This window comes from Geospiza fortis, unplaced genomic scaffold (assembly GCF_000277835.1).
Source record: "Geospiza fortis unplaced genomic scaffold, GeoFor_1.0 scaffold231, whole genome shotgun sequence".
Lineage (NCBI taxonomy): Eukaryota > Metazoa > Chordata > Aves > Passeriformes > Thraupidae > Geospiza > Geospiza fortis.
The window spans coordinates 4004254-4032153 of record NW_005054351.1 but is presented as its reverse complement, the minus strand read 5'-3'; the positions used below and the strand labels follow the sequence as shown (position 1 = coordinate 4032153).

The window sequence follows — 27900 nt, the reverse complement described above, 5'->3', positions numbered from 1 at the left end:
AACCCTGATGCCTTTAATTTCCTGGTAATACCCAGGGTTTTAAATCTTATAAAGTTGACCTACTAGCTTGTGTTTCCAGAGATAAACATCTAAGACTTTTTCAAAGCTGCAGTTTCTTTACAGTGCCTCTGCTGTGGTGTGCTGGAAAGCATGATGAGAACTGACGTTTTTGATGTCTGTGATTTTCCCTCTTTGCCTGTTGAAGATTTAATACTGTTTGCCTGCTTGTTCTCCATCTGTCCAGTAGGAACATTTATGCCTTTCCTGTAACAATGGGCTGAAGGCTACTTTGTTCAGAAAAATTTAGTATGCTGCCCATTTGGATTAAAAAAAGATGTAATTTCAGAAAGTCAGGGAGAGGGGTGTGTGTGTGTGCTATTTTTGTTGGCAGCATTATGAGAAGTGTGAGGTCCCATCTCATGTTAGAATTTTGTCTTGTTTGTCATATCTCCCCTGATAAGTCAAAGTGAACTGAATAGCTTCTCTGAGTCACCAGAAAATAAAAGCTCATGGGATTAGCAGGGTTTCTTTCAATCAATGGACCTTGAAGTGATGCACATTTCTAAGCATCACTGTTGTTCTTCCAAGTCCTCCTGTGCATGAGGAGCTGTAATTATGATAAACATGATGAATGTGTCAGACTGCAGTGCCTGGCAGTCCTCTGGAAATTTAGTTGTTTAGACCTGTGAAAGAGCCACCTGTCTTCTCTACTTTGCAAGTGTGGCAAAAAGTAAAGCAATAATATAAAGCTGTTTTGGGCACAGAACATGCATCCATTTCTCCATACGCCCCAGCCTCGCACCATCCTCACTGTAAATAGAGAAAACTCATGGTGGCAGTGCTGCCTGGCTCCATAGACCTCAGCTATTCTAAAGCAGGATCAGTGAACAGACAGGGCCTGTAACCCAGGTAATTTGGTTACAGTAGTTACCGCTTCTCCTTTCAGTGTGATACTGTTTCAAATATCTATTCCCTCCATATCTCCAAATGTCTCAATTTCATCTTCATCCTCATGCTGGTGAAAACCAGAGTCCTCATCTTGCCATATGAAATCAATACATGAAAGAGATACGTAGTTGCCACTGTTGGCCAGTGTCTTACAAGCATCTTGGATGAGCTCTCAGGGGTAATGCCAAGGTGGAAGTAAAAATGTGTTCATGGAGGAGAGCATGTCTCCTGGGTAAAGGTGAGGAAGGGGAAAGAGATCATCACTGGAGAAAGGAATAAACAAAATAAACAAGATAATCTGCCCAGCAGATTATTGTAATTAGTGACTGAGGGCACTTAATGGGATAAGGGCAGAAAGAAGTACAGGTATGTGGCATTGAAGGGATTTTTTTTCAGGGAGTGTGCGTCAGTGAAGCACTCTGTAAAGAATGCAGAAGACTCTGAGCAAGGGGACTGGCTGGTGGTAAGGAGCAGCATAAAGATACAGCAAACAAAGCTGAAAGTTATTTCATGAAAAATTGGGAGCAGAGGGATGGCTTGTGGAGGGAAACATTTTCAGTTAAGAAAAATGCCCATTATCTTTCTCTGTATTTCTATTTGTACAGCTGTAACATGTTCTAAGCCAGAACTGTTTTTTCCTCTGTGTTTGGAAGGTCCCTTGCATGCTTTTGTATGTTAGAGAAAGCAGTAGATTCAATACAAGTAGGCTATTATTACCTGCAGAATAACAGTCTATGTTTGAAGTAATGTGTTTGGGTTTTTTTTGTCTGTAAAGATTCTTCCACCAAAATCTAGGATTTTTGTATGGGTAAAAAGTCCATGTGGGGTTTTTCTTAAGTTGACTGGATCTCCAGCAATGAAAGAATTTTTTTTTTTGTTTATTATTTATTTATCCTTGCCTTAATGATGAGTTATTTCTCTTACAGTTGGTTTTTGCAAGCAGGAGATGCTCCAGAAGAAGAATGCTGTTTTGGTGGATGGGGTCATCCTAAATGGTCCAATAATGGACTCAAAAGCAGGAGAGAAATTTGTGGAAGAGGCCTGTAAGATTATAATGGAAGAAGTTGTCCAGAAAGCGGATGATGTAACAGAAAAGGTAAAGCCATAGAGGGTTGTTGAGACTTTGTAGTGAAGGTAATGAACAATAAATCAATTTTTTATAAGCACTATTTTATTACACTCTGAGTGGCTTCAAAATCGTTTCTAGTCTGTGCTTGGCTCCAAAATAAAATACAGCCTTACAAATTAATAAAGAATATATTATAAAACCTTCCAATAACATAATTAGCATACATATCTGCCAGAAAATGATTATTTTTTTTTTAATCTCAGAATGCAGAGGTCATTTTCTTTGAGATCACAAATGGCTGTAGTGTTTTTCATGTTTGGAGGGGGGTTATTTGTTTTCTCGTCAGAGACACTGGTGTTGGAGAAGGAGGAAAGTGGGTGTGGTACCACCGTGAAAGGACAACATTGTAAGATTGCTGTGGGTTCTGCAGAACCTGCTTAAGAGGCTGTATGGGAAGAGGTCCTGCAAATAAACTGTGCTTGCCTTTGGGCATGAACTGCTTGCTCCCACCCCTGGGCAGAGAAGCATCTGAAATGCTGTGATTACAAATCCTTAGCTAACAGCAGTATTTGAGCTGCAGGCTTCTTTCTTTTCTGCCTTTCAGCATTTCCCACTCTAATGTTTATGCTTGAGTGTTGTCTGAGGCATGATAAAACCAATATCCCATGAGGCCAGCTTACTGGATGTATTTTCTGGTGGCATGCTGCCCTGCCACGGGAAGTTTTGTGGAAGCAGAGCTGAATGGGGTGATTACTTTGTACTCTCTAACCTCTTGCTCCTAGCTAAGCTGTTCACTGATGGTGTCTGCCCTGCTCCCCATCACTAGGTCTGTGAGTGGCAAGCCCCTGAGAAGCTTAAGCAGATTCTTGACCTGGAGATGAGGGACACTGGAGAATGTCATCAGAAGATCCTGCAGCTCTGCCATGATGTTATAAAATACAGCGTCAAAACCAGTAGGAATGGGGTTTAAGCACTGTTGCTCTGCATGCTAACTTAGATGGGATAATCTTTACAAACCTCTGTCACCTTTTAGGGAAATGGGAGTGTGAATGTTTGTTTCCCTTCTGCCTATACAAGTGTGCAAACAGTTGTTTGACTGAATTCTGGTCACCATAGGCTTGACTAATATATGTCATAATGGCAAAATAATCAAAAGTAATTAACGTAATGTCCTTTGCATTAATAGTAGATTCTGTCGTTTTGAAGTCTTGGGAAAGTCATCTAGACAAATGACACAACAGTCTAGCAAAACAGGCAGGAGAAGGACCTTTTTGTGTGAATTCCTGCTGTCTGTGATGAGATTTGAAGTCACCATCACTGCTCTCATATGTTCTTAGTGACGACCCTCCATTTATTATTGTTCTATTTGAGCAATAGTCTTGCAGGCTGTTAATTTGCTGATAGGCAGTAATTCCTGTTCCAGACACCATGAGAAGAGAGCCTGCAGTGTTTCAGAGACAGTACACCACAGCTCTGCAGGATTAGTTCTCTATAGCTAACCTTTCTGCAGCGTGTGCAGGGTAATTCAATCTTGGTGAAAAGGGATGAACAACATCTGTTCAGGAAATGGCACTGTGAATCAGTAGCTCAGGATTTCAGATGTTGTACGGCTTAGGCTGTATTTTGTTAAGTAAGAAAGACATTTGATATAGTTTGTTGTGCATTTCTGGGCTGCATTCCCTGCTACAATCACTGTTGCTGCAGAGTAAAACTGTAAAATAATTTTGAGAGGGAACTTATGATTTGAAAACCACATAAGAGTAGTGATACTGATCTGCAGGGGTAGTGTACTAATAGTATGCAGATATAATTACTGAGTTACTGGAAGACATCCTGTTTATCTTACTTTTGCAAGTTGCCTTTAGATTATAATATGACACCTTAGAAAGGATGTGGTATATAAAAATATGCTGTGCAAATAATCTTTAATTTGAGTGTAGACATTTATTGAAGCCCTAGTTATAATATAAATGGAGCCATACTGTTTACCTAGTTTCGCATGTAAAAATGCTGTGTGCTATGGATTGAAATTTAGGTGGTGACCCCGCTGTTGAACGGAGTTGTTTTTATGGTCAGCAATAGTATAGAATTTTGTCAAAATTAGTTATATCTCAGTGTTTAAAGGAGGGTAAATAAATCCTCTTTCATTTTAAGTCTGCAGCAAAATTTTCCAAGCTATTAAGACTGCCTGTCTCCCTCTGTGTTGAAACTCTGGTGGGGGAAAAGGCACAGCTGCTTGGGATCCTGTATTCTATGGCTTAGTAAAATTTGGCTGAGCATTGAGTGTGGCCTCTAAAAACCACTGTTTAAAGGCACTATGTATACTCAATTGTCAATCCCTTTTATTTTTTGCTTTATAAAACTTGTGAACAACTCACAATTATTCTGTGCACCACTTGCATTTCTCAAGACATGTTTTGAAGTTTGAAAGTGCTTATTAAATTTACTTTCAAAGGAATGTCTAATTTTAGGAAAGGACAGCAAATCCAGAGAATACTGAATATTGTGGTTTGCAGTGATCAGCATTCACCTGAGGGAGTGTGATGTATTCCCTTTTCTGGTATATCCTGTCACTTGCTTTTCATCTTTATTTCCAGATCACCCGAGATTTTTCAATCAGCTGTATGCTGGAATAGATTATTACTCGTTAGTGGCTCGTTTCATTACAGAAGCACTGAACCCCAGTGTGTAAGTGTGGTTCTTTGTCCTCTTAATGATGAATTAGTATGCTTTTTGGAATAACAGCTTTTTTGCTTCCTTGCTTCTGATTTCTGTTTTCACTGATACAGAAGAGGCGGGAATTGTGCAAGACTTTGGGAGAGGGAAACCCTCTGATTTAGATTGGCTGAAGTTGGGGTTTATGAGGAGAGATTTTTTTTTGCAAGGATGCCAGAAAATAAGCAATTACTCTACTGTATCAGATCCATAATGATTTTAGTTGAGTCCTACTGCTGGTGGTGATCACCTGCTGATAGATTAAAGCAAGGTGCAAGAAGCCTTTATCTAGTTTTAGCAATGCTCTGTGTCATGAGTTATGTGGTTTTAATACCAGTTATCATGCTGTTATTTCTCTTTAGATACACATATGAAGTATCCCCTGTGTTTCTGTTGGTGGAGGAAGCAGTCATCAAGAAAATGATTGAATTCATAGGCTGGGAAGAAGGGGATGGTATATTTAATCCAGGTAGGAACAGTTCAGACCTCAAGCTGCCTATAAACTGCCTAATACCATTAATTCTATAAAAATTGGAGTCATACAAATTGCATATTTGAAAATGCATGCAAAAGTGTAGTGATAGACGAAACTATTTTATTTTTATTTCTAGGCTTATCTTATGTGTTTCTAGTAATAATTCAGCGATTTTGACCAGTGAATGAATGAAAACACTTCTACATTAAATATAATTATATGGAATTATTTGAAATTAATTGTTTGTAGCTGATGCCCTTCCTGACCTTATTAACAATACCAACAGCCTTATTGGAAGGAGTCAATTGAGCTGACAGACAGGGAGCTTATTTATGTGCTAGATGCCAATCCATGGTGCCTGAGGGCATAGATCTGTGTATCCTGCATATGAACTGTGGGAGCAAGAATTTACATGCTCTTAACTCCTTTGAATTTGTATAATTTTATTAAACGTTATGATAAGGCAGGCCAAACAGATATTTCTTTAGCTGCTTGATAAACCATGTTTTTCAAATGTTCTGTAAGGCAATGTTTCAGCCCACGACACTGAAATAATGAAGCATAATGGTGATATTTCACAGATTATTCAGGTAACAAATAATTGGGATAGTTGTGAAGCTTTTATATCTATTTTGGGGGTGAGAAGAGAAATTAAATGAGTACATGAGTTTTAAACTCCCCCTCCCAAACAGAAACAAAGTCAGTAATTCTAGCCTACACATGAGTAGTAGAAAAATAAACAAGATAAAAATCCCTATCTTTTAAATATATTACTGGTATGGATTTCTTTTTTCACATCAAATTTGATGTGTATTTTTAGTAGAAGCCTTACTTTTACAGAAGAATTTATGGCTTAATACTTAGTGATCTACTGAGAGAAGAAAGATTAATTGCCCTTGTTTTTGTTCTAGTTTTATGTAAGGGTTTTTCTTACTGCTTTGGTTTTGTTCTTCTAGGTGAATAAAACCTGTCCCGAGTGAATAAAACTTGTCCAGATCTTACCTTGCAGATCTTTCAGTTCCCACTCACTGTGTTTATTTTTGAGTGGCTTTTTTTTTCCAAAGACCTTTTTTCTCCCTTGGTCCTCTGAGGCCTGGTTGCCCAAGAGATCTCCAAGGCTCTGAGCTTGGTGCAGGCAGCTGAGCTTGCTCTGCTGCAGTGTAGAGGGGAAGGTGCTGTGCCAGGGTTTTCTCTGTTGGGAAGGACTGCTTGGGCACAGCTCGTATTCCTCAAAGAGGAAAATATCCCCAAAGAGCATCCAAACAGGCTCTGCTTCCATGCCTGCTGCAGAGCCCAAGGTTCATTTTATGGGTGTAGCCTTCAGGGGAGGAAATAAACTGTGATGGATGCATCACAAGGATGCCTGTGGGGTTTATTTTTCCCTTAATAGGTCAAGCTCTCAGATACAGGAAAGGTACTCGTACTGTGGCTAATACAATATTTGTATGTCTCTTTTTGCAGGTGGCTCTATTTCTAATATGTATGCTATGAACTTAGCAAGGTACAAGTTTTGCCCTGAGATAAAGGAGAAAGGGCTCTCAGGTCTGCCAAGACTAGTTCTGTTCGCTTCAGAAGAGGTAAAACAAAAACAAAGAAAAGCTTTTTGAACTTTATTTTTTCAGTAGCTGCAAAATGATATCATTTGCATATCTAATGGGGCACTGGTAGAATAATTCTGACATCAGGATATGATGTGGAATATTGGAGCAAAGTGGAGAAGTCTGATGGTAAATTTCCCTGCAGAAGCTTCCTTGCTTTCAGAAAACAAACACAGATGTTTCTGCTTTGAAAACTGCTGATACAAGAACAGGTTGTACATGGGGCAAACCTGAAGCAGAATGCATGTGCTGTATTGTGGAGGTCTGCAGCATTTGATTTCCCACAGCATAAAGTCTAGCAGGAATCGTAGGTGGGTTTTGGATGTCAAAGGTTTTTTTCTGCATGTTTAATTTGTACTAAACTCAGTACTTGTGGGCCTGTGAGATGGCTCTCTGCAGCTCCCATTTTGCCCTGTGTCTGAATATACAGATTGGATGTGGTACAGAGTCAAACCCACCATATGTGTCTCAGAAAAAAAATTCTGAACCTTTAGACATTTTTTCTTTAAATAATTGAAAATACCTGGCCAGTTTTTAAAGTTTTTGAATGATATAAATCGAAAATGCCTGTGGGAAATTGAATTACATTCATACATTTATTCTGAAGGTAGATTTTGGAGGCTTTTTTCTCTTTCCTGTCCCTTCAGTTTTGAGAGTTTATCATTTGATTAGTGTAGAGTTGTCATTAATTCTGACTCTTCTATGTAAAAGCCCCAGTGGAAGCCTGCACAGAACCTTGTTGTATTAGAAAATATGGACTTACTAGGATAATTTTAGCCCAGACGTTTATGCTCCAAACACTTTACAGTGTAAATAGATGAGAGGCTTACTTTGAAGAAGCCTGAGGGATGAAGGCATTGTGTAAGTTTTCCAAGATAACATGTCTTTTGGAACAGAGCCCACATGTTCTAAATAAAGGTGGTTTGTTTGTTTTCCCCCCCAAAAAATATATCTTCATGTTTGCTTTCTTTTCTTTTTCTGAAAAGTGTGTGTATGAAAATACATGCCAGTTCATACTTAATCCCTCATGTTACTTCTTCAATATAGTTAAGGAGGAAAAAATGAGTTTGAAGCAAGTTGCATAAATGCTTTTGAAGTGAAGCCCATGAAACTTTCATCATGAAGTAACATTTTATTTCATTGCATGGTTTAACTGCAGCGTATTTTCTTACTCTGAAATAAGCAAACATTTAAATTCATGTCAAAAGATATTTTAATTGTCTGCCAGAATAAATTTATTTTTATGTCTTTGCTTCACCAGGAAGACCAAAACCATAAAACATAAAGCTGACCAGGAAAAATAAATTGGTAAATTATTTTTAAGGCCATGCTTTTGATCTCTAATACTTTGTTTGCTTCAAACAACTAAGTAATCTTTAGTACTCAATAATCATTTACTGTAAAATTGATGCTTTTAAGAGCCAGATAGTGTGACTATTTTCTAAGATCACTAGTGTTTATTCAGTGTTATGAGGGATGAAATGGGCATATTAATTTATAATTATTTTAGATCCACATGTACTGAGGCCAAGCTAGATGACTTTTTGGAAACTTTTGTTCAGATAAGCCATGTTGAGAATATATGTAATCAGTAGCCCACACTTGAAACAAGTACGGGAGTGCTGGTGTCATACAATCCTAGTTCTTTTATTATTGTTTTTATTTTGATTCTTATTTAACATTTTCCATCTTTGAATCACAGAACCAAGGAATCATTTAGGTTGGGCAAGACCTCTAAGATCATCAGGTTCAACCTTTGACTGACCACCATCTTGTCAATTAGACCATGGCATTAAATGCCATGTCCAGCTGTTTCTTGAACATCTCCAGGGATGGTGACTCCAGCGCCGCCCTGGGCAAACTTCCAATGCTTAACCTTTCCTGTGATGAAATTCTTATTGTCCAACTTGAAACTCCCCTGGCACAGCTTGAGGCTGTGTCCTCTCATCCTGTCAGTGGTTGCCTTGGAGAAGAGCCTGATTCCCTCCTGGCTACACTCTCCTTTCAGGCAGTTGTAGAGAGCAGTAAGGTTGGTCCCCTCTGTTCAGCCTTTTCCCAGGATAAACACCCTCAACTCCCTCACCCACTCCTCATAGGACTCACTGTCTAGATCCCTCACCAGCTCTGTTGCCCTTCTCTGGACATGCTCCAGCCCTTCAGTGTCTTTCTTGTAGTGAAGGGCCCAAAACTGAATTCAGGATTTGAGGTGCAGCCTCACCAGTGATGAGCACAGGGGAGCAATCATTGCCATGGTCCTGCTGGCCACACCATTGCTGATACAGGCCAGGATGTCATTGGCCTTCTTGGCCACTTGAGCACACACTGGCTTGTGTTCAGCTGGCTGTCAACCAGCACCCCCAGGTCCTTGTCCACTGGGCCCCTTTCCAGCAATTCTTCCCCATGCCTGTAGTGCTGCCTGGGGCTATTGTGACCCAAGTGCAGGACTGGGCACTTTGACTTGTTGAATGTCACACCCTTGGCCTTGCCCATCAATCCAACATGTTCAGAATCCTCTGCAAATCCTTCCTACCCTCCAAGAGATCAATTTCCCACCCAGCTTGGTGTTATCTGTGAGCTTCCTGAGGGTACACTCAATCCCCTCAGCCAAACATCCTTCGTTTTTGTTGGATTTGTTTGCTTTGTTTTAACTGAAGAGGTACCTGGAGAAACAAATTGTCCACCACCCCCCCCACACCCCCCCAACAAAACAAACAAAAAGTAAAACAAAACTTGAAGAAATTAACAACCTGGGTTTATCTTCATCATGAATCAGGCAAGAGCATTGGCATGGAGAAGCCATGAGGCTATAATGAACGGAGCATTGATAAGGAGTCAAAAGACATGACTGATCAAGGCCACTGTGCCATTTTAGGGCTTGGCTGAAATAAAATTATTTTTGCTTTGATTTGCTAAGTCTCTAAGTTTCAGTTTGGCATTTGTCAAGTTGAAAGAGTTGCCCTGCTGCAAAGCAGGGGAATGCACAGACTTTCAATGACTTATGTGATCTGGGGCTATGTATTTTTTGTATGTTCTTGGATAATATAAAGATGTATATTTAATGCATGGCCCACCCAAGGTCCTCACATATTCTGCTTGGCCTTCAGGTATAAAAAGGCCCCTTGTTCCTGTAAGTAAATGCTTAGATATTCAAAACTGTGGTGATATGCAGTGAACACTGTTTATGCTGCTACTCTGTAATACCTTTGCTGGACCATAGCAGTGTGAGTCCCCTTGAGACAGGAGCAGCAGAAGAGTAACTGTTATATCCCTTTCTGGAGAAATGATTTGTGGCTCTGTAGGAGATAAATGCTGTTCTAGTTATAGATATCAGCCCACCTTTTTATTCCCTTTTGCTGTCTGAGTCCCATCTAAACTTTATTCTGGCACAAGTATGTGCTACATTGATCTGAAAGGTAGAAATCTGATAAATTTGAGGCAAGTAAGGGTACAAGAGGCTGTGTAAACAGTTGAAATGTACATGCTGATGCGAGCAGTTTTTTTAGATGAAATGAAACTAAATTCCTCCCCAGTGCAACTTGATCATGAAAGTAATAAAGCGAGAGAACACAACATTAACTTATCATGTTGTCCCCTGTTGAAATTACAACAGACAAAAATGAGTAATAAAACAATCTCATAATAAGGTAATTGCTTTATGCAATCATGTTTCTAGGAAACTTTTTAAAATCAAGAAAATACAAATTTGTCTTCTGTTTTAATGTGCACAGGTAGAAAGTACCTTGTCTTTGCAAACATCATTAGGAAATGAAAACTATGTCTAGATATAGGTAAAATAGTACAGCAGCACATCTTAAATGCACCAATGTTCCAATTTGATCTTGTGCTCTAAGATGGTAATTTCTTACTACAAATGGCTACAGATTCAATAATTTGTCCAAACAAATTAAACTGTGAAAGACATGGCAAGAGTAACCTGAACTCACAGTGTTTAAAATAATACTTTTAATCTGGATAGTTCTTTCTCCTTTTTTTGGAAAGGGAATTGTGAAAAGTGAATTAGTTGGTGCTCTTGTGACTGTAGCTGCTAAATGCTCTTTGGTATATTTTTTCTTAAAATGATGCAATGCAGTTTAGCATAATGGCTTGTAGTAATGAAGAGGGAGGAAGAAATTCTTACATTTTTCAATCAATATAACTGAAAGACCTGCTTTTTCATCAAAGAAAGCATATGCTAAATCTGTGTAGTATTATGGGTCTTGTTCTTTTTCTGTCCTAGTGAAAGACAGAATTTTCCAGGAAGTACAGAGGTTCTTCTGGAGGAAAAATAATTTCTCTTGCAGCCTGTTTGTTTTTGTATTCCCTCTGTTCTTTCTTCTCTTTTCCTCTGCTTTTTGGTATAATCTCTCAGGTACTCAAGCCTCTTTTATCTTTCTTCCAGTCTCTCGTATCATTGTTTAGAATAAAATATATATTTTACTGGTTGTCTGCTTACTAGTATACTGAATTTGCAGGTCTCTTTCAGTTTGGAAGGATGTGATTATTCTTGGTGATTCATACCTTTCATTTGAAAGTAATGGCTAGAAATCAGTGATTTCTGGCAACTTGTATTTTAAGTGATTCACTCGTCAGTCAAAAACATCTCCAAACTTCTGCAGAGCAGCACACAGCCACTTACAATCATTATTACCTTTATTGATGTAATGTAAGACTAATTATCCACCTATGTAGGTTATTATTCTTGCAACAGTCTAAATGACTGAGCCCTAAAGGCCTTGTGGATGTGTGTCATGTTACAAATTAAGCTTTCTTAAAACTACTCAGTAGCATCATGTCATTCTACGCCTTTGTTTAAAAAGTGGGTGATGGTGGGGGAAACCTCTTTGTCATAAAGAAAAAGAGCCCTCTGAGATCATCCATCTCATCAAAATAAGCGTGACAGGCTTTAATACCCTTAATATATTCATGCCCACACATTAAAATGTTGTACATTTTTATTAATTATGTTCTGCAGTAACTGCATTTGTGTGAACTCTCAGGAAGAAAATGGAATTAATTAACCACCTGGCTTCACCTCCTGTATGAAAAGCAGCAATTCCAGACATCTTTGTGTTTGCTGGAGTATGCTTCATTTTAACCCTTCAGTAATAATGTGTAAAAGAGACAATTTTATTTTTGTGAGGAGGGCAGTGATAATCCAAGGGTTGGATGGTCTTGGCTCTGAAAAGAGCTCTCTAGTCATATGGGGTGTGGTATACTCTCAAAGGTGACTCCACTGCTATAAGTGGGTAGTTTTGATGTCTAAATATCTTTGGGTTAAGAAGGTTACTGTATCTTGAATTCCCAGGCTAATCTTGAAGAGAAATTAAGCAGAGATCTGTGTGCTCTTGTTCTGGAATAAGCCAAAGTGTTCTTGTGCTGGAATAACAGTGTCCATAGCAGAGCAGGTCCTTATAAAGGTGAATGTTGGAAATATGGTTAGATAAACCATTCATGTTTGTTGAAAAGAAAAAAGTTTGTAGAAAGTGTATAGTGGTCTGTGGACTTGAATAGCATTCTCACCTTAGTCATTTTACCACATCCTGGTTAAGTAAACACCCATTTCTAAAATCCTCTTTTGCACTCCACACGCTTCATAGACTGATGCCCTTTATTCAGTGCAAAGTGAGAAGTGGGCTGCATGTGTCTGTGTACTCATTCAGATATGTCCCTGATGAGACCTAGATAAAATTCTTTGCTAAAATAGTAACTTCATTTTCTGAAAAATGCAGACTGGTCCACACTGGAACCTTTTGCAAAATCCATAGTAAAGTATGAAGATGTGCTGGGTCCTGTCTAAGGTCTGCTTGCTTTCACAGTAGTTTCTAAGGTTCACAGTCATGTGAACTACACACCACTATGATTTCCAGATCCTTTTGCTGAGATAGGATGTTGCAAGCCTTGCAAATCCTCATTTTACCACATCAGAAGCTTTGGTAGGTCTTGGGAGTTGAGCTCCTTGATCCTGTGAACATGGGTTGCTGAATTAGACCATGGGTCAGTTTAGCAGAGTATCTTGTCTCTGGCAGTGGCCATCAGCTGGGGATTAGAGAAAGCATACAGAATTGTTACAAGCATAGAGTAGTAGAAGCTTCAAATATACATCCTAACTAAGGGTCCAATTTCCAAGGAGTGGTGCTTTTGGACTTTCAGACCTAGTTAATTGTTTCCAGGCTGTTGTGTTAAACAGCCTTTAGACCCTTTTCCTCATGCATTTCCTAGCTCTTACACTCGTTGATACTTTTGACTTAGTTCTATTAAAACATTTTGAAACAATTAATAATGCTTCTCTGATGACACTTCAAAGTTTCTACTTTTCATTCTAATACAGAATGAGCTCTAAGAAAAATTGTATGAGATAGAGCTTCTAATTTTTTTTCTTAAGCCTGCACTTTAAAATGGTGCACAACTTTTTTTGTCTTGTTTTCTCCAGTTTTCTGTGTGTGTTAAGTACATGATGGGTTTTGTAATATGTACCTTATAATTTTTCTTTTTGTGTTACAGTATGATGTTTTCATGGCTGTTAGGTGCTTTTGTACTTGCCACTGTTCCCTATGTTAAAGAATTTGTTTCTCTTGTTTAATTGTGTGTCTACTTTTTTTTTTATGCCTCTCTCTTTTACAGTGCCATTACTCCATGAAGAAGGCAGCCTCCTTCCTCGGAATTGGTACAGAGAATGTGTACTTCATCAAAACAGATGAAAGGTAAGAATGCAAAAGCCATGATTGATCTCTGAGCCTTTGTAAAATGCAGTAGTGCTGTACATAACTAACCTGTTTGAATGTAACTGAAAAAGTTTTAAATCTGTGTCCCTTAGAGGTAAGATGATACCTGAGGAACTGGAGAAACAAGTCCAGCGGGCCAGGAAAGAGGTGAGAGGGGGAGAGAGAGTGTGAAGGAAAGAGTAGTGTGCGCAGACTGTGTGCTTGTGTCTGAGTGAAAGGAAGGAAAACTAAGAGTGACCAAAATCTTAAAAGTAGGGCAGTTAATGTAACAATGTCTTTCTTACAGGTACAATCTCTTTGCCACAAACTTGTGGAACAAGCCAAGGCTTATGGGTTCTACACTCTTAGAAGGGAGGAAGATTCCACAGGGTGTTTACTGCTAATGAAAGTCCTGAGTACAATGCTGCTCTGAAGTATTTAGCACATTTCTTATAGGATTTCTTTTGCCCTTGATCCTTTTTTTGAATGGATGCAGTATGTTTTCCTAAAACGGTTTTTCAGGTAATTACAGCAGCTATTGCTCTATTGCCTCTGCAGTGAGCAACAACTGTAATATGTGCCTTAGTCTCTAAAACTATCTTACAAGCTTCAGATGCTAAATTCCGTCCTTTCTATTATTCTAGGGAGAGTGCAGAGATGTGCCTCTTTTCCCCTAGGGACTTTGCCAAGTAGGAAACAGAGGCAAGAATTTGGAAAAGAACTGATGTGTATTTGGACAACATTAACACACATTCCCCACAATCTCTAAGACAGTCCTTTCCTATAGTCAACATAATTTATTTTAGAGAGCTTGAAGGTCTGAATGTGACTTTCAAGAGGATCTTCTTTTGGCTTGGTTAGCTCACCCTATTTCTCCCTTCCAGTTTGTGCATCAGAGCAGTAGGATTCAAAGCTCAGCCCTTAGTCCATGATGAGTGAATACAAAGCAGCTAGTGCAATGTTCATGGCATGGATGATACTTTCCATGGAATTCTGTCTTGGGAAATCTGCCTTTGTGGCTGATAGAAAAGCCAAGGTAGCCCTGTCCTGCCCTGCACTGGCATGGCCACAACAGCTTACAGTAAGTTCTGATTTGGATACATTTTCTGCCAAAAAACCATCTCATATTTGAATTTCATGCTGGATAGCATGAATACACAGCTGGATACATGGGGGTCCTAATGACCTAGCAAACTCTCTTTGTTGCCTCTACTTTGTGTTTTCTCAGAAAGACAACCTGTACTTATTTGAGCAAGCTGGAGCTGAAAAAGGGACTGAAAATAAAGCAATGGGAAGCAGGCTTGCAGGAGAATCATCTCTTTGGTTTTGCAAAACCAAATTCTTGTTTGTTCTTGTAACAATACATGTAATGGTCATTTGAAAGAAATCATCTGGCATTTGTGATTTTTTTAAAAAGGTCTACCTCAGTATGGTACCCCACAATTTAAAAACAAAATGCTCTGCTTGCAGGAAAACAGAATTTCCCTTGCATTTTAAAGGAAGTTACAGGTGTATTGGAAGGTTTTCATTTAATCAGAGCTTCAGTGTGTCAGTCCAACTGTGTCTATTACAACTTTTACAGAAGGACACTTCAGTAAATTACAGTAAATATTCTAATGACTCTAGACAACATAGGATGTATTTGCTGGTGATTGAAGCACAAAATGATCACTGAATATGAAAGGCAAGAGTCTTCTCTTTCTAGAGAACTTAGGCAGGAAGACTAGATTAACTATATTGTCAAGAGTAATAAAAATGTAATTCCCTTCTTAGTGGAAAAAGTATAATGGTAGCAATTACTGGAATTTGTAGATATCTGAGACTTGTCCCTATATTCAGTTGTGCTACCAATTGGCTGCTTGAGAACCTTTGACTTTGATGTAGCTGTGGGACAAAATTGCTGGGTACACTAATAGAAAATAGATGCATTGGATACATCTTTGCCTCACTTGCAAGAGTTCTGTACTCAAGATTCAGGCTGATTTGTAAGTTTGATTAACTATTGTGGTAGCTTGTATTCAGAATAAATGACCAAGAAGTGAATTAAAGGCTGGTAAGTCTTAGTGAATGTATGGGATTAATTTAAGTTCATTCCAATGTTACCTTTCACTGCTTTAGTCATTTGTAAAGAAAATCTCAACTACAAATAAATCATAATTACATACCATTCTAACAGTCCTCTACACTGTAAAGAAGGATAAAACTGTCAGAGTGTAAATGTGATATAAGCCTGTCTGTCTCTGTAGATGCTTAAAGTGGCAACATTGAAAAATATAGAAAAAAAAGATATATTTCAGCTGGGTGAAGATACATGGAAGACTTGTGTGGAGTTTGATTCTTTAGCTGATGTCTGATTTCACTAAAGCTCCATTGCATTACACACTTACATCATCTGAGAGATCTAATTAGCTGCAAATGAACTTCAGTGATCCCAGCTTGCACAATTCAGTAACACCTTGAGTGCCCTGCAGTAGGTGTGTTGTCATTCTGCAGGCCAGGTGCTGATCAATGCAGAGCAGCTCTTTCAGCAGGCACTTCCCAGCAGTGAGACTGCACAGTCACTGCTGGGGCAGAAACCTTCAATTTCATGGAGCTGCTACAGACTCTCATGGACTACTTTCATGGAGTTGCTGCAGTTTCTGCTCCTAAGCAGACTCGACCTGGATCTGCAAGGATCTGTGAGCTGGAATGCTGCTAGCTGAAGGGAAGCAAAGATGGATGGCTGTCAGTGGCTGTCTGAGACCCCAACCTGACAAAAGCTTTCCTTATCCCACCTGACTGACCTGAACACCATCTGAGATTTCCAGCAGTCTCTCTCCTAACATTCAGTTACCGTCTACAACCCTTCTTCTTTCCCAGACAGGAGTGGGAGCAAGGGAATAGCGCTGAGCTGCAGGTCAGGCATGGGATCAGACAGCAGTGACTGTCCCTGTCATGGTGTGCACCAATGTGGCTGAAGGCAAATCCACTTCCCTAGCTGAAGTTTCCTCTTCACCAGGCAGAGAACAGGGGTCTTGTAGAGACAGTGCAGGTGGAAACCCTAAAGGGATGAGCCCTTTCCTTGCATGGGTAGTCTGCTGGCTGAGCTAATTGCTTTATTTTATCAGTCAGAATGACAGAATATATGGTAGTGAGATGTGAAAGACTGAGAATTGAAAATCAGTGTATAAAGAGAGATGTCATAGATCTGGTGTGTTTTGATTTTGACAAAACTAGCATATGTCAAAACAGTCTGCAGAAGTCTGCCCTGGGATGGTGTTAAGTAGAAATGGAAAATGCCTTTTTTTTTTAATGAAAAAAAAGAAGAAAAAGAGATCCAGCACTATTAAATGCAGTACCTTCTGCTGGAAAACTAAAATGTGGATTGTCACATCTTTGTCCTACATTCCTAGATCTTTTTATACTTTAGCTCTGCAAGTATACAAGGAAGAGATGAACAGTGCAAATGATAACTTTTTTTTTGTTTGTTTTGAATCCTATTGCAGGGGTCAGCACCATTTCTTGTCTGTGCTACAGCAGGCACAACTGTGCTGGGCGCATTTGATCCTCTGGATAAAATTGCTGATATCTGTGAAAAGCATGGCCTCTGGCTTCATGTTGATGTGAGTTTGTATACTGCATGGTTTTGTTTAGCTCTGCTTTTTTTATAATTGCTCTTTGACTGTTGATATTTCTTTTTTAGAAGTTGGGCTCTAATAACATTTCTGTTTCCTTACATAGGGACCAGAAATATGTTCTGATTTGACTCTGTTACATATACTGCAAAACAGCAAATAACTTGGTTCTGACAAGCAGCCAAGGCCGCTCTGTTATTGTCAGGTTATATTTCAAAACTATTTTATAATCAATTTCTTCTTCTTGCTACCTCTTAAAATGCTTCAAGAGTGATAAACAAACATAAGTTTTGATTCTCCCCACATTCGATTGGGGAATAGACACATTAAAATTGTGGTGTGAGGTTCATACAGGTTAAAATAAAGGTATGCTTTCTGATTCAACCAGTCATAAATTATTCTGTTTCATATTTACAGATTTGAATTTCCTGTATATATGCTTACATTTTCCTAAACTGTTCAGAATTTTTTCTCTTTTAAAAAAAATTCTTTGCAATTTTAGGTTTGGATATTAAAATCCTGTAACGAATCTTTTTTGAATAATCACTGTGCCTTTTTATGACTTGAAAGAGTTAGCTGTAAATGTATTTTTCTAAAGATAGGCCACTTCATATTTTCTAAAATTGCATTCTCTTTATAATTGCAATGCCGCAAATCCAGAATTATTGTTGGCTAGATTAAAAGTCATGGAGCAATAAGAGAATCTGAAGCAATATTTGTGGAGATTTCCAGACCTGCTCTAAATTTCTGAAATGTTTGTATAATGTTGAGTATCTAAAGAAAGATCACGTAGGCAGTGATGCATGTTTCAAATAAATGTCTCACAGACATTAATAAATAAAGCCACTGTATGAATGAGTAAAAAGAGTTTTCTTATATTCTTGGAGACAAAAATGCAGAATTTAGGCCTAATATTTAAAAAGTCTGCCAAGCCTCCTCACGGCTGTGTGCTGCTGAGAAGGATTCATCAGATTTTCACCAGGAGTGCAACACTCCTGTTGTGTGTCTGTGTATAGCTGGTGAAGGGAGGGATGTGGTTGGAATCTGTGTTGGATCTTAGGTGAGCCAAACAGATGTGGCTGGAGCCATCTCCAGTGGCTGTAGGAGAATAGTGAGCAGTCTCTGTAGCTGAACTCAAATATGGTGGGATAAGCCTGGGTCCTGTTCTGAACCTTAGTGAGTTGTTAGTCTTTTGAAAAGAACTAACTTTATTCTTCTGATTTTGCCTCATGTTAAACCAAGGTAAAAATGTTCAGGATTATCTTGAAGTTATTTTCTGTTTTGAAGTGACTGTAGTTGTCAGATGTTAATTGTTTCCCAGTAGAGGGACAAATGTCCAGTGATAAATTGGGTTTGCAGTCTGGAACATCAGTTGTTCTCTTAAGATTTGATTTGTGTTGTGAGCCTCTCAGTGGTTCTCAGAAGTTCTGTCAGTATTTTCTGTTTTTCACACTATATAAAGGGTTGGGTGGATGGCTGTTTCTCTATTTTTTGGTTAAAAGTTTATAGCTGTATTTATAAGAGGACAGGATATAGGAAAAGACTGAAAGCTTTCCACAGAGGTGACATCAGGCACACATGTACATACAAGTGTGGTATGGTAAAATGAGCAGACGGTGATTTTTTGTGTAACGTTTTTTCCCTCACAGCACCACTAGAAAGAGATTTGCTGAAATTGTATCTGAGTCTCTACCATTCAGAAAGACTATAAGAAACACAGAGAAGGATTGTTTTTTTTCTTTTACTTTTTTATTTTATTTTTTTAGCAAGCATACCTTTTACTACTATAGGATAGAATGTAAAATTTTTGAAATCTTTGAGAATCTACAATTTGCTGAAAGGTCTGGCTTCTTGTTGAATGATTTACACATTATGCAGTCTAACAAGTGTGTACTACTGTTTAGGCCTGCTGTAACTTTGAAGGAAAAAAAAAGTACAGTACAATTAAAACAAAGAGTATAACCCAGGTTAAGTGCTGTCTAATGTAGGACTTTTCATGTATCATTAACAGGCATCAGGATTATCTACTGTAAGTACTCTCACAATCTGTTATTAAGGGTATCTTATATGAATGTCATTGGTGTTTTTTCCAGATTTACACTGATTTATCTCATTTCAGAATATTTTCCGATCCCAAAAATTGATGTGTTTGCCTTAGGGACACTCTTTTCATTAAATATGAAATTATAAAGCTTGTGATTCTTAGGAAGGGCAAAAGGGATAATGTCAACAGAAATTCACTGAGCTTCAGGAAGATAAATTTCAATAAAGCCAGAAATAGTAGATAAGCTCTGACATGAAGACAAACCAGAGAGGAAAAGTGAGTTAAGGAAAATGTTTTAAGAAGATAATACCAGTAGGTCCAAACTGCCCTGGCTGTCAAGCTGTTCAGTCAAGCCTAAGAGCAAAGGCTATACCAAGCTTATTTTGTTCACAGTGCAGCATTCCAGTTGCCTATTGTATTTTAACCTCCATCTCTGATGCCTTTCTTAATTTGTTTTGTATCATCAGTATGCCTCCAGCATTTGTGTATGCCATGTCTTCACCTAGCTTTAAATGCTATATGAGAGTATTTTTTCCCTGGTGGTCCTGACCAGGGAATTTGAATATTTTTTTTTTCTCCTATTATTAGGCTTGTAGAGAAAATCAGGCTTGACCTACTGGCCTATGCTTAGGTAATTAGCTTAATCAGGCAGTGCACACTGTGATTCCCATCATTTAGCTGTAAATGATTTGTTGCATATGAAACAGAAATTTTCTCGTACCTTGTTACCAATTACATTGTGTGCGACACGGGTTGATAAGAGTCATGTTTTGACCTACCCTGTCTTGCTCTCAGCTGGATTTGTCTTAAACAAAATGTGTCATTCTAGTTTGATGTACCTGCCCTCCTCCTCCCTTGGATGGAGGAGAAGCAGTCAGCTTCACTGTGTCTTTGCAATATCTCATCAAAAAGCCAGAGAAACCTGCCAAGCTGCAGTTCTGGTAGTGAGTGAAAACCTGGCTGGAAAACCATTCCCACAGAGCAGTTACCAGTGGTTCTTTGAAGGGAGAAAAACATTTGAGCAGGGCTCCTCAAAGGTCTGTCTTAGGGTAGAAATTATCTGGTATTTTTGTTAAACCATTTGGATGAAAAAGAATGTGCTGACAAATTTGAAAATGACATAAGACTTCTGACAAAGGCAGTGGGAGGACAGGATTAGAAATCAAAGGGATTTTGACAATTTGGAGAAAAAAGTCAAAAAGCTTGGCTACAGTTCAGTAGAGATAGAATTCTAAGCTTCAGTAATCAAGTACACAAAGACAGGCTGGGGAGTGTTGACTAGACAGCAGATCTTTACTGTAAAGCCCAGATATTTTCCTAGTTCACAAATCAGTGGTGTTTTCAAATAGAGTTAAATACCTTTCAGAATCGAATAAAGGAGGTATATAAAAGGATTCTTTCTTTCTGCTTCACACACCATCTTCTTTATCTAAATTTTGTCCAAATAAAAAGATGCAGTTCAAGAAGGCCCTACAGGAGAAAGATTAGAAAATGGGGAACAATGTAGATAAACATAATAATATTTAGAAATTATGACCAATGAGAAAAGATGGAAAGCACTGATGTTATTTAAACTAGAAAAGCAAAATAAACAGAACATAATAGTCTACAGAAGCTTCAAAATGTGCTGTTAAAAGAAAAGGACTAATCTGTTCCCTGCCCACTGGAGGTGTGACAAATGGTAGCATTGTTTAGGACTGACACTTTAAATTAAAAAGGTGTTATTCCTGTTACACACAAATTATGTGGTCAAATTGTGCAGCCTCCATCGTTAGAGAGGCCTTTAAAACCAGACAAAGCCAGTCATTCTCAGTCTCCTTAAATGCCTTCTCATTCGTGGTGTTTTGTGTTTGTTTTGTGGTTGGTTTTTTTTTGTTGATTTTGTGGTTTTTAGATATTTTTGTTAGTTGTTATTGTTGCTGTTGGGGTGGTTTTGTGGGTTTTTTTCTTTTTTTTTTTTTTTGGTTTTGTTTTGTTTGGTTTTTTCCAGACCTGGATCCTTAAGCACTTCCTCTTTGAATTGGGTAAAGAATCATGGATCACAAATTCATCTTGTATTACTGTGGCTCAAGTAGAGTAATATAATTTCTCTCATCTAGATCTACAGTGGTATTTTTTTTTTTAAAGGCAGAAAGTAGGGCCAACAATGCTGTGGAGGCAGCAATTGCTGGTCTCTGCATTTTATTTTTCACTTCAGTGCTAACTACATGTGAATTGATTCATTGATTAATAATCTCTAAAAACATATGGTTGAGAGAAATGAGAGGAGTAGGGCTGACCTTGCCTTTGGGGTGGCACAATGTTGAGATGACCTCTCAACTGCCTTTCTAGTCCTGTTTTTCACAAACAGTGTGAGAATGTCAGCTTTTTCAAACACAGAAATTTTGGATGCAAATTTTGTAAAAATGTATTATATTTTAACGAGTTGTTTATAATTTCTGAAAATCAGGGAATAACTTAGTGACTGTTTTGACTTTATGGAATCATTGAATGAGAGGAGTAGTATTTGTCTCTGAATAGGAAGTTTAGTCTGAGTGTCATCCCATAGCATGGCAAATTTGGACTACCAGGAGAAAAAAAGTTGCAAGTCATGGTGCTGCAGGATTACCATGAAGTTTGAGGCAAAATAATTTCCTACCTTAGTTCCCAGCTGGAGTTTGTGCAGCAGGGAGGATGTTGTGAGCATGACAATGTAAAATATGATTTGATCTATTAATGTGTGGCATTAATGAGGATGACTTTTTAAGACAAGTTAATAACTTTCATCTCCCTTGTGAACCTTTGCCATCCTGTCTCCCAGAGATAGCTGATCTCTTTCCTAATGTACAGGCTGCGAAGCAAATACCAGTGATAAATTCATGTATCAGCTATCACATATTTTTATTTCAAGGAAAGAAGAAAAACCCAAAAACCAAACAAGCATATATTTTCTATGCTTAGGTCAGGGATATTTACATCAGCAATTTTCTTTTTCTTTACAATTTTTTTAAAAATAAACTGAGTCCAAGTGTTTTATGGGCTGATGTCTTTTGTGTGTCTCTGAAGAGCTTTTCTTGCTACACACGTAGTTTGCTTAAGTGCATTCTGCCTTCATGAGTACTGAAAATAATTTTATATATTTATTTATCTAGCAGTAACTTCTCAAATGCTCTGTGTGACATGTTTAGTGTTTGCATGGTCTCCTCACCTTTCTATTGTGGATAAATGTTATTGTTTGGGAACTGAAGGTTCACAGACCTGATCCTTGCAGAATTTATGAAAAAGTATCACATTCCCTAATTCAGGTTGTCCAGAAATTAAACATATCTAATAAAAAACTTGTTGTCTGGGTTCCTGCTGTACTCCCTGGAGAGATACATCTGCCAAAGGTATTACCCAAAGATGGGTGTCTAGATTAGATAGAAGTAAAAAGGAGTTTCAGTGGAGAATTCCTCACTACAGAGAAGGTCTAAGTGAATCCTAGAGCACACACTTAGTTCTTAGATGAGCTGAGGGAGTCTTCAGTAATTTTAAGATCATTTGGGTTGCTGGTGACAGAAATGCTGCTACTGACCATTCACAGACTTTGCTTTTCATATCTCTGCAAAATCTGAGCCTGGCCTTTGCAATTGTCAGAGATTATCACTGTTTCCCCTGTGAAATTCTCAGAAAGGAATTGGCTAGCAGGAGGAAGATGTGCAAAGTGGGGCTTTCTACTGTCACTGAGAGTTTAAGGCTGGGTGAAAGGAAGCAACAACAGGTATCAGGTATTTTTGGTATCAGGTATTCTTGGTATCAGGAGTGAGTCTGGTTGTGCAAGGACATTTCAGTTCATTGCCTTTGCTTACATGGAAGGGCCACTCTGGTTTGTGGCTCGTGTTCTGGCACAGATCACAACCTCCTTTATTTCAGGCATAGCCCGAGGCTGCTGTCTTTATTTCAGGAGATGTAACTAAAGGCAAAATTTAGCCCACTGACCATGTAGTAAACAAAGTTTTAAATAAGACACCTTTAGAAATTATTGGTTGAAGTATTATCAAAATAGCTTCATACAAATAATATTTTCTTGGCTCTATAAATGTTCCAACAGGCTTCTTGGGGTGGCTCAGCTTTGATATCAAGGAAGCATCGCAGACTTCTTCATGGTATCCACAGGTAAGTCAATTTAATCTATTTGCTAGGGATTGAGTTGGAAGTTATGTGGCCTGTTGGCTTCCCTAGGTGCTGCATTTTTAAAAATAGTTGGAGAGATTTCTGAACCTGTGGTGGGTGTGGGTGTATGGGAAATCTGATTTGTCTGCTTGGATTGTGTTTGGTCTTTTTTTATTCTTAAGTACCCATGATTATAGATGCAATTTTCACCTCCCTTTCTCCATTTATGATTTTTGCAGAGCTGATTCTGTTGCCTGGAATCCCCATAAAATGCTGTTGGCAGGAATCCAGTGCTGTGCTCTTCTGGTGAAAGACAATTCTGTAAGCCCTCCTGACCTTTTTTATTTTCTTTTTCTTTTTTTCTTTTTTCTTTTTTTTTTTTTTTGTATTCTAATAAGCTGTCATTGCTGTAATATGAAAGTGGAAATAATTAGGAAACAGCTGAAAGTCAGTTTTACTATACTGCAGTACAAAGGCTGAATTATATTATTTTGAATTTCACCACTTAATTAATAAAGGGTGAATAAAAGAGAAGGGTAAAAACAATCCAAATCACTGTACTCACAAGTGGTCAAATTTTGCAGTTGGTGCCCTTGCTAGTTAACTTCTGCACATAATTTGCATTCAGAATGGAGTATTTTGTCACCTGGGCTGGGCACACTCAGCCACTGAGCTCATCAAAGCCCTCATAATAGCTGCCATCCATCCGGACTGCAGCAGTGCTGTGTCTGCTTAAGGCAGGCAGAGCTCATCTGCACCTCCCCTTGCACGGGAGAGCGGTGGGAGTCAGAGCACATCCAGGTAAAGATGCTGAGCCTTCTGTCCACACTCTACCAGTTCTTCCTCATCAGCAGGGTGATTTAGACTTCCCAAAAACCATGACTAATTTAAAGGTCTAGCAAGAAAACAGCAGAGCTCTGATCTCAAGATGACTCTGCAACGTAGCAAACATCCTGTCTTGCCTCTTTGTGGCATTCTTTTATCCCAAAAAAAACCCCCAAACAAACAGTAAGAGGTTCATTATTTCAAACTTCATTTGAAAGTCAGACCTGCTAAAATTTATGCCAACTGCCCACCATTATGGCTTAATTTTACCTTATACTCCATAGGTTATAACAGACTAAACCTCACGATGATATTGAGCCCCTAAGGTTTGCATTGCTATTTTGTGGCCGTGGTTTGTAAATTGCTTTTATAAATCTCTGTCAAAACAACTGATATTTTCTATTCAGCTGCTGGGGTTACCCATCCATGTAATTTTGTTATGAACTTCTTTTGATAAGAGCTGATGAGGACCAAAGTGCATAGTTGCTAATCAGCACTCTCTTGGAGCTGATTGCTCTAGGTCAGGGGTGAGACCTGGCAGGACAGCAAGGAGAAGTGTGCCACCTCACTTCCTTACATTAGAGCCTGGGGGATTGAAGGGGATTAGATTTCAGTGTTACCATCCATCACTTTATCTTTATTCTGAGCTGAAAAACAAACAGAATAACGTTATTGACTAAGATTAATGCAGTGTCTTAATTGCAAGCTTGGGAAGATTTCAGTGCTGTATTTTTAACTAATTAGGGCCAGTACATAGATATTGCCCCAGGTAATGATTAGGCTACTTGGAATGAAAAGTGGAAATTTCTCAGGAAGAAAAAGGAAAGAAATGTAGAGGATTGAACTGTTCTAGCTGCTCTAGCCTTTCAAGTCACTTTATGAACACTGTTCCAACTTCAGGGCTCTGGCAGCCTTTTTGTTGTTCCCTTCTGTGCAGTGTAAGGTCTGGCAGAGTGATCCCATTCCCCTTTTAAACCACAGCTAGGCAATATTGTGTTAGAAATACTTGTAAAGTTGAATCTTAGGTCTTTGAGGAGTGAAAACAGAAGTATTATGGATCACAGCATCAGATCCTGTTGTCCAGTGAGACATGTTCTGGAATGCAGAAGACTTGTCAGCATTGGGAAGGAAGGTTGTTTTACTCTGTGTCTAATTCCTGGGAAATCGACTCTTACTCATTCTGTGTATGTGCCAGTGAAGTCTTTATATGCAAACAGACACACATACAGATTTGAGTACTTTCTTATTAACTAGCTGGAATATAAATCCTTAAGAAAAAAAGATCAAATGCATATTTGAGACACTTTGACAGAGAAGTGTTGCTTCGCTTTGATCCTCTCCATACCAGAAGAGGCAGCTGAATCCAGTTTCCCATTAAAAATGCTATTTTTGCAACCTTAAGTGAAGGGAAAAGTAGGCATATCAGTTTCTCACTTGGGAGCTTGTTCCACTTCTTCTGAAGCACATAAATACCTATGGCTAAGATGAAACACACGTTTATATGTGAACATAATTCCTTCACACTGTGGTTAGGATGCATCAGTGGGAACTGGATGCTGAGATGTGAGCTGGAAGAGTCTGGCACATGCTGCTCTGTGACTGAATGTTCAAGGAACCTCAGGTAGATTCTGAAGCTCTGCATTCTCCAAGAAACCAAAGCAGTAAAATGTTAATTATGAATGTTAAGTCCCATTTATGGATTACCCTATCTCCCTTTGAAAGACTGATTAAGGAAATTTTGTTAGCCCATCTTCCCATCTGCATTGAGGTCCATTTGGAAATTTTGAATACTTCAGAATTAGGCTTAGTTGATTATAAGTGGGCAAATTAATCCCCTTCAGTTTTTCTTCTTCTCCTTCATACTTTCTCTATGAAAGATAATCTTTAGAAGATGTCATCACATTTCAGTTGTTCTGGTAACACTGTAATTTCCCGTTAACATAGGTAATAGTGGCTTTTTTTTGGTTTGGGTTTTCTTTTGCCATATTTCTTCAATGGGGTTTAGCAGTGTTAGTATATTTAAGACACTGCAACTGACTTGTTAGAATGAAACATTGTAATTAAATATTTTCTTTTACAGATAAAAAAAAAACCTGAAAAAAATATTAACTGCAGTGAAATGGCAATGAAAGAGTATTTTCCAGCCTTAGTGAAACAAAATTGGAATATTTCCAAGGAAGGTAGACATAGAAAAGAGATATAAGTGTTTGGCTTGATTAGAAGACAGAAGCAATTTCACCAAAGGGAAAGAAAGATTGGCTAATCTTTTGTAAAAGCTCAGATCAATGGCTGTAGTTCTTCAGTGCTTAAAGTACTCAAGAAGTGCTCGGCAATTCCTTTTTCACTGCCATGCCCTGAGTAACTTTCATCACTTCTCTAAGATAGTCTTAGTCAGAAAGCACTGGTATTGCTGAATCATGAATTGCAGTGACTGTTTAAACGCAAAGCTAGACAGACCAATAATCTCAAAACATTGGTGAAGCCAGTTTTGGTCTTATATGTTCTCAAAATGCTAGGAATTGGTGTTGGGTTGTACATACTCCCTTAAAAACCACAGAGCTACTCCAGTTTTTCCTTGCTGTCATCCATATCTGTGTGAATATTATCTACATATTAACAGAGAACTACTGTTTACCACCAGTACCAAAGCTCTGTGACTCGTGAGAGTGAAGCACTAGTTTAGGTAATTCAGAATCAGTTCCAGGTAATAAGCAGAATTTTTACTTATTAGTTGAGAATAAAGTCTCAATGTAGCTAATGAAATCTCATTTTAGTGCAGAATATAATTGATTAAGGTGATGATGGCAGCCATCCACATGTAATTTCTTCCTCATCGTTAGCAATATAGAGATATCTACCTCCCTGATTCCCCTCCAGAGCAGCTGCAGGAAAATGCTCTGTTCTCATCGCTTTTGCTTGGGTTTAATACAACTGAGAGCTCCTTCTCACCTCTCAAAACACGTTGCTATAGTGTCCTTTAACACTACACTGCTTTTGACAATTTTCAAGTATGCTATTCAAAAGATTGTCCTTATTGCCTCAGAAAAGGCAAATCAGGGAGAGGCTTGTCTTGGGGAAAAAGATATTTTATTAATGAAATTGAAATTCACTTTTAACTAGCAATGGAAATGGAAGGAGATCAGAAGACTTGCTGTAGGTAAGTCTCTTCAATGAGAAAAATATATTGAATTATGAAACTGGAGCTCTTGCTTTCAGTATCAATATTTTTTCATCAATTTTCTATTAATTAGAACACACAAAAACTTCACATAGACTTCATCAAAATCAAAAGCTCTTTTGAGCTGTTTGAAACTTCACAGTGGATTTAGGCCTCTATGAAAATAGTATTTCCATTTCCTAAACTTTAACAGACTGACAATAAGGCTGAGAACTTGCATTAAAAATGGTAGAAAGATAAAAGATGCTGAAGAAAGAAACTCCAAGTTGTCCAATGGGGCAGTTCTAATGAAACTTTTGCAATCCTTCTGAGCAGATGTAGCAGCTCAGTTGCTGTATGGAAAACTGTTGGGAACTTGGTGGGACTGTGAACCCTGAGTTAGAAAGCACATTTAAAGCATATTTCTTTCCTTTCTTTTTCCTTCTATTTTTCCATCATTTGACTAGGAAAATTCCGATGACTTTTTTGTCTTCTATTCCCTTTCCCTTCCCTTCTCTTTCTCCTCCACCTTTCTTGAGTATTTCTCTCTTTCTCACAAAGGATGATTTTTGTTTCTTTTCCTCTCTGCTCTAGTGACATGCAGGAGGATGTCACTGTACTTG

At 38.4% G+C, this 27900-nt stretch overlaps 1 protein-coding gene across 1 annotated transcript in view; it reads left to right on the top strand.

Annotated features, from left to right (window-relative positions):
* The first annotated feature begins 1873 nt into the window (after positions 1-1873).
* Positions 1874-27900, top strand: part of GADL1 (glutamate decarboxylase like 1) — a 68999-nt gene continuing 42972 nt past the window's right edge. The window contains exons 1-10 of the mRNA XM_005423390.2: positions 1874-2044; positions 2844-2970; positions 4615-4705; positions 5095-5201; positions 6669-6784; positions 13427-13506; positions 13620-13674; positions 16992-17108; positions 23234-23298; positions 23535-23616. Of these exons, the coding sequence (XP_005423447.1) occupies positions 1895-2044; positions 2844-2970; positions 4615-4705; positions 5095-5201; positions 6669-6784; positions 13427-13506; positions 13620-13674; positions 16992-17108; positions 23234-23298; positions 23535-23616 (990 nt within the window). The 5' untranslated portion in view covers positions 1874-1894. The remainder of the gene's footprint in view (positions 2045-2843; positions 2971-4614; positions 4706-5094; positions 5202-6668; positions 6785-13426; positions 13507-13619; positions 13675-16991; positions 17109-23233; positions 23299-23534; positions 23617-27900) is intronic.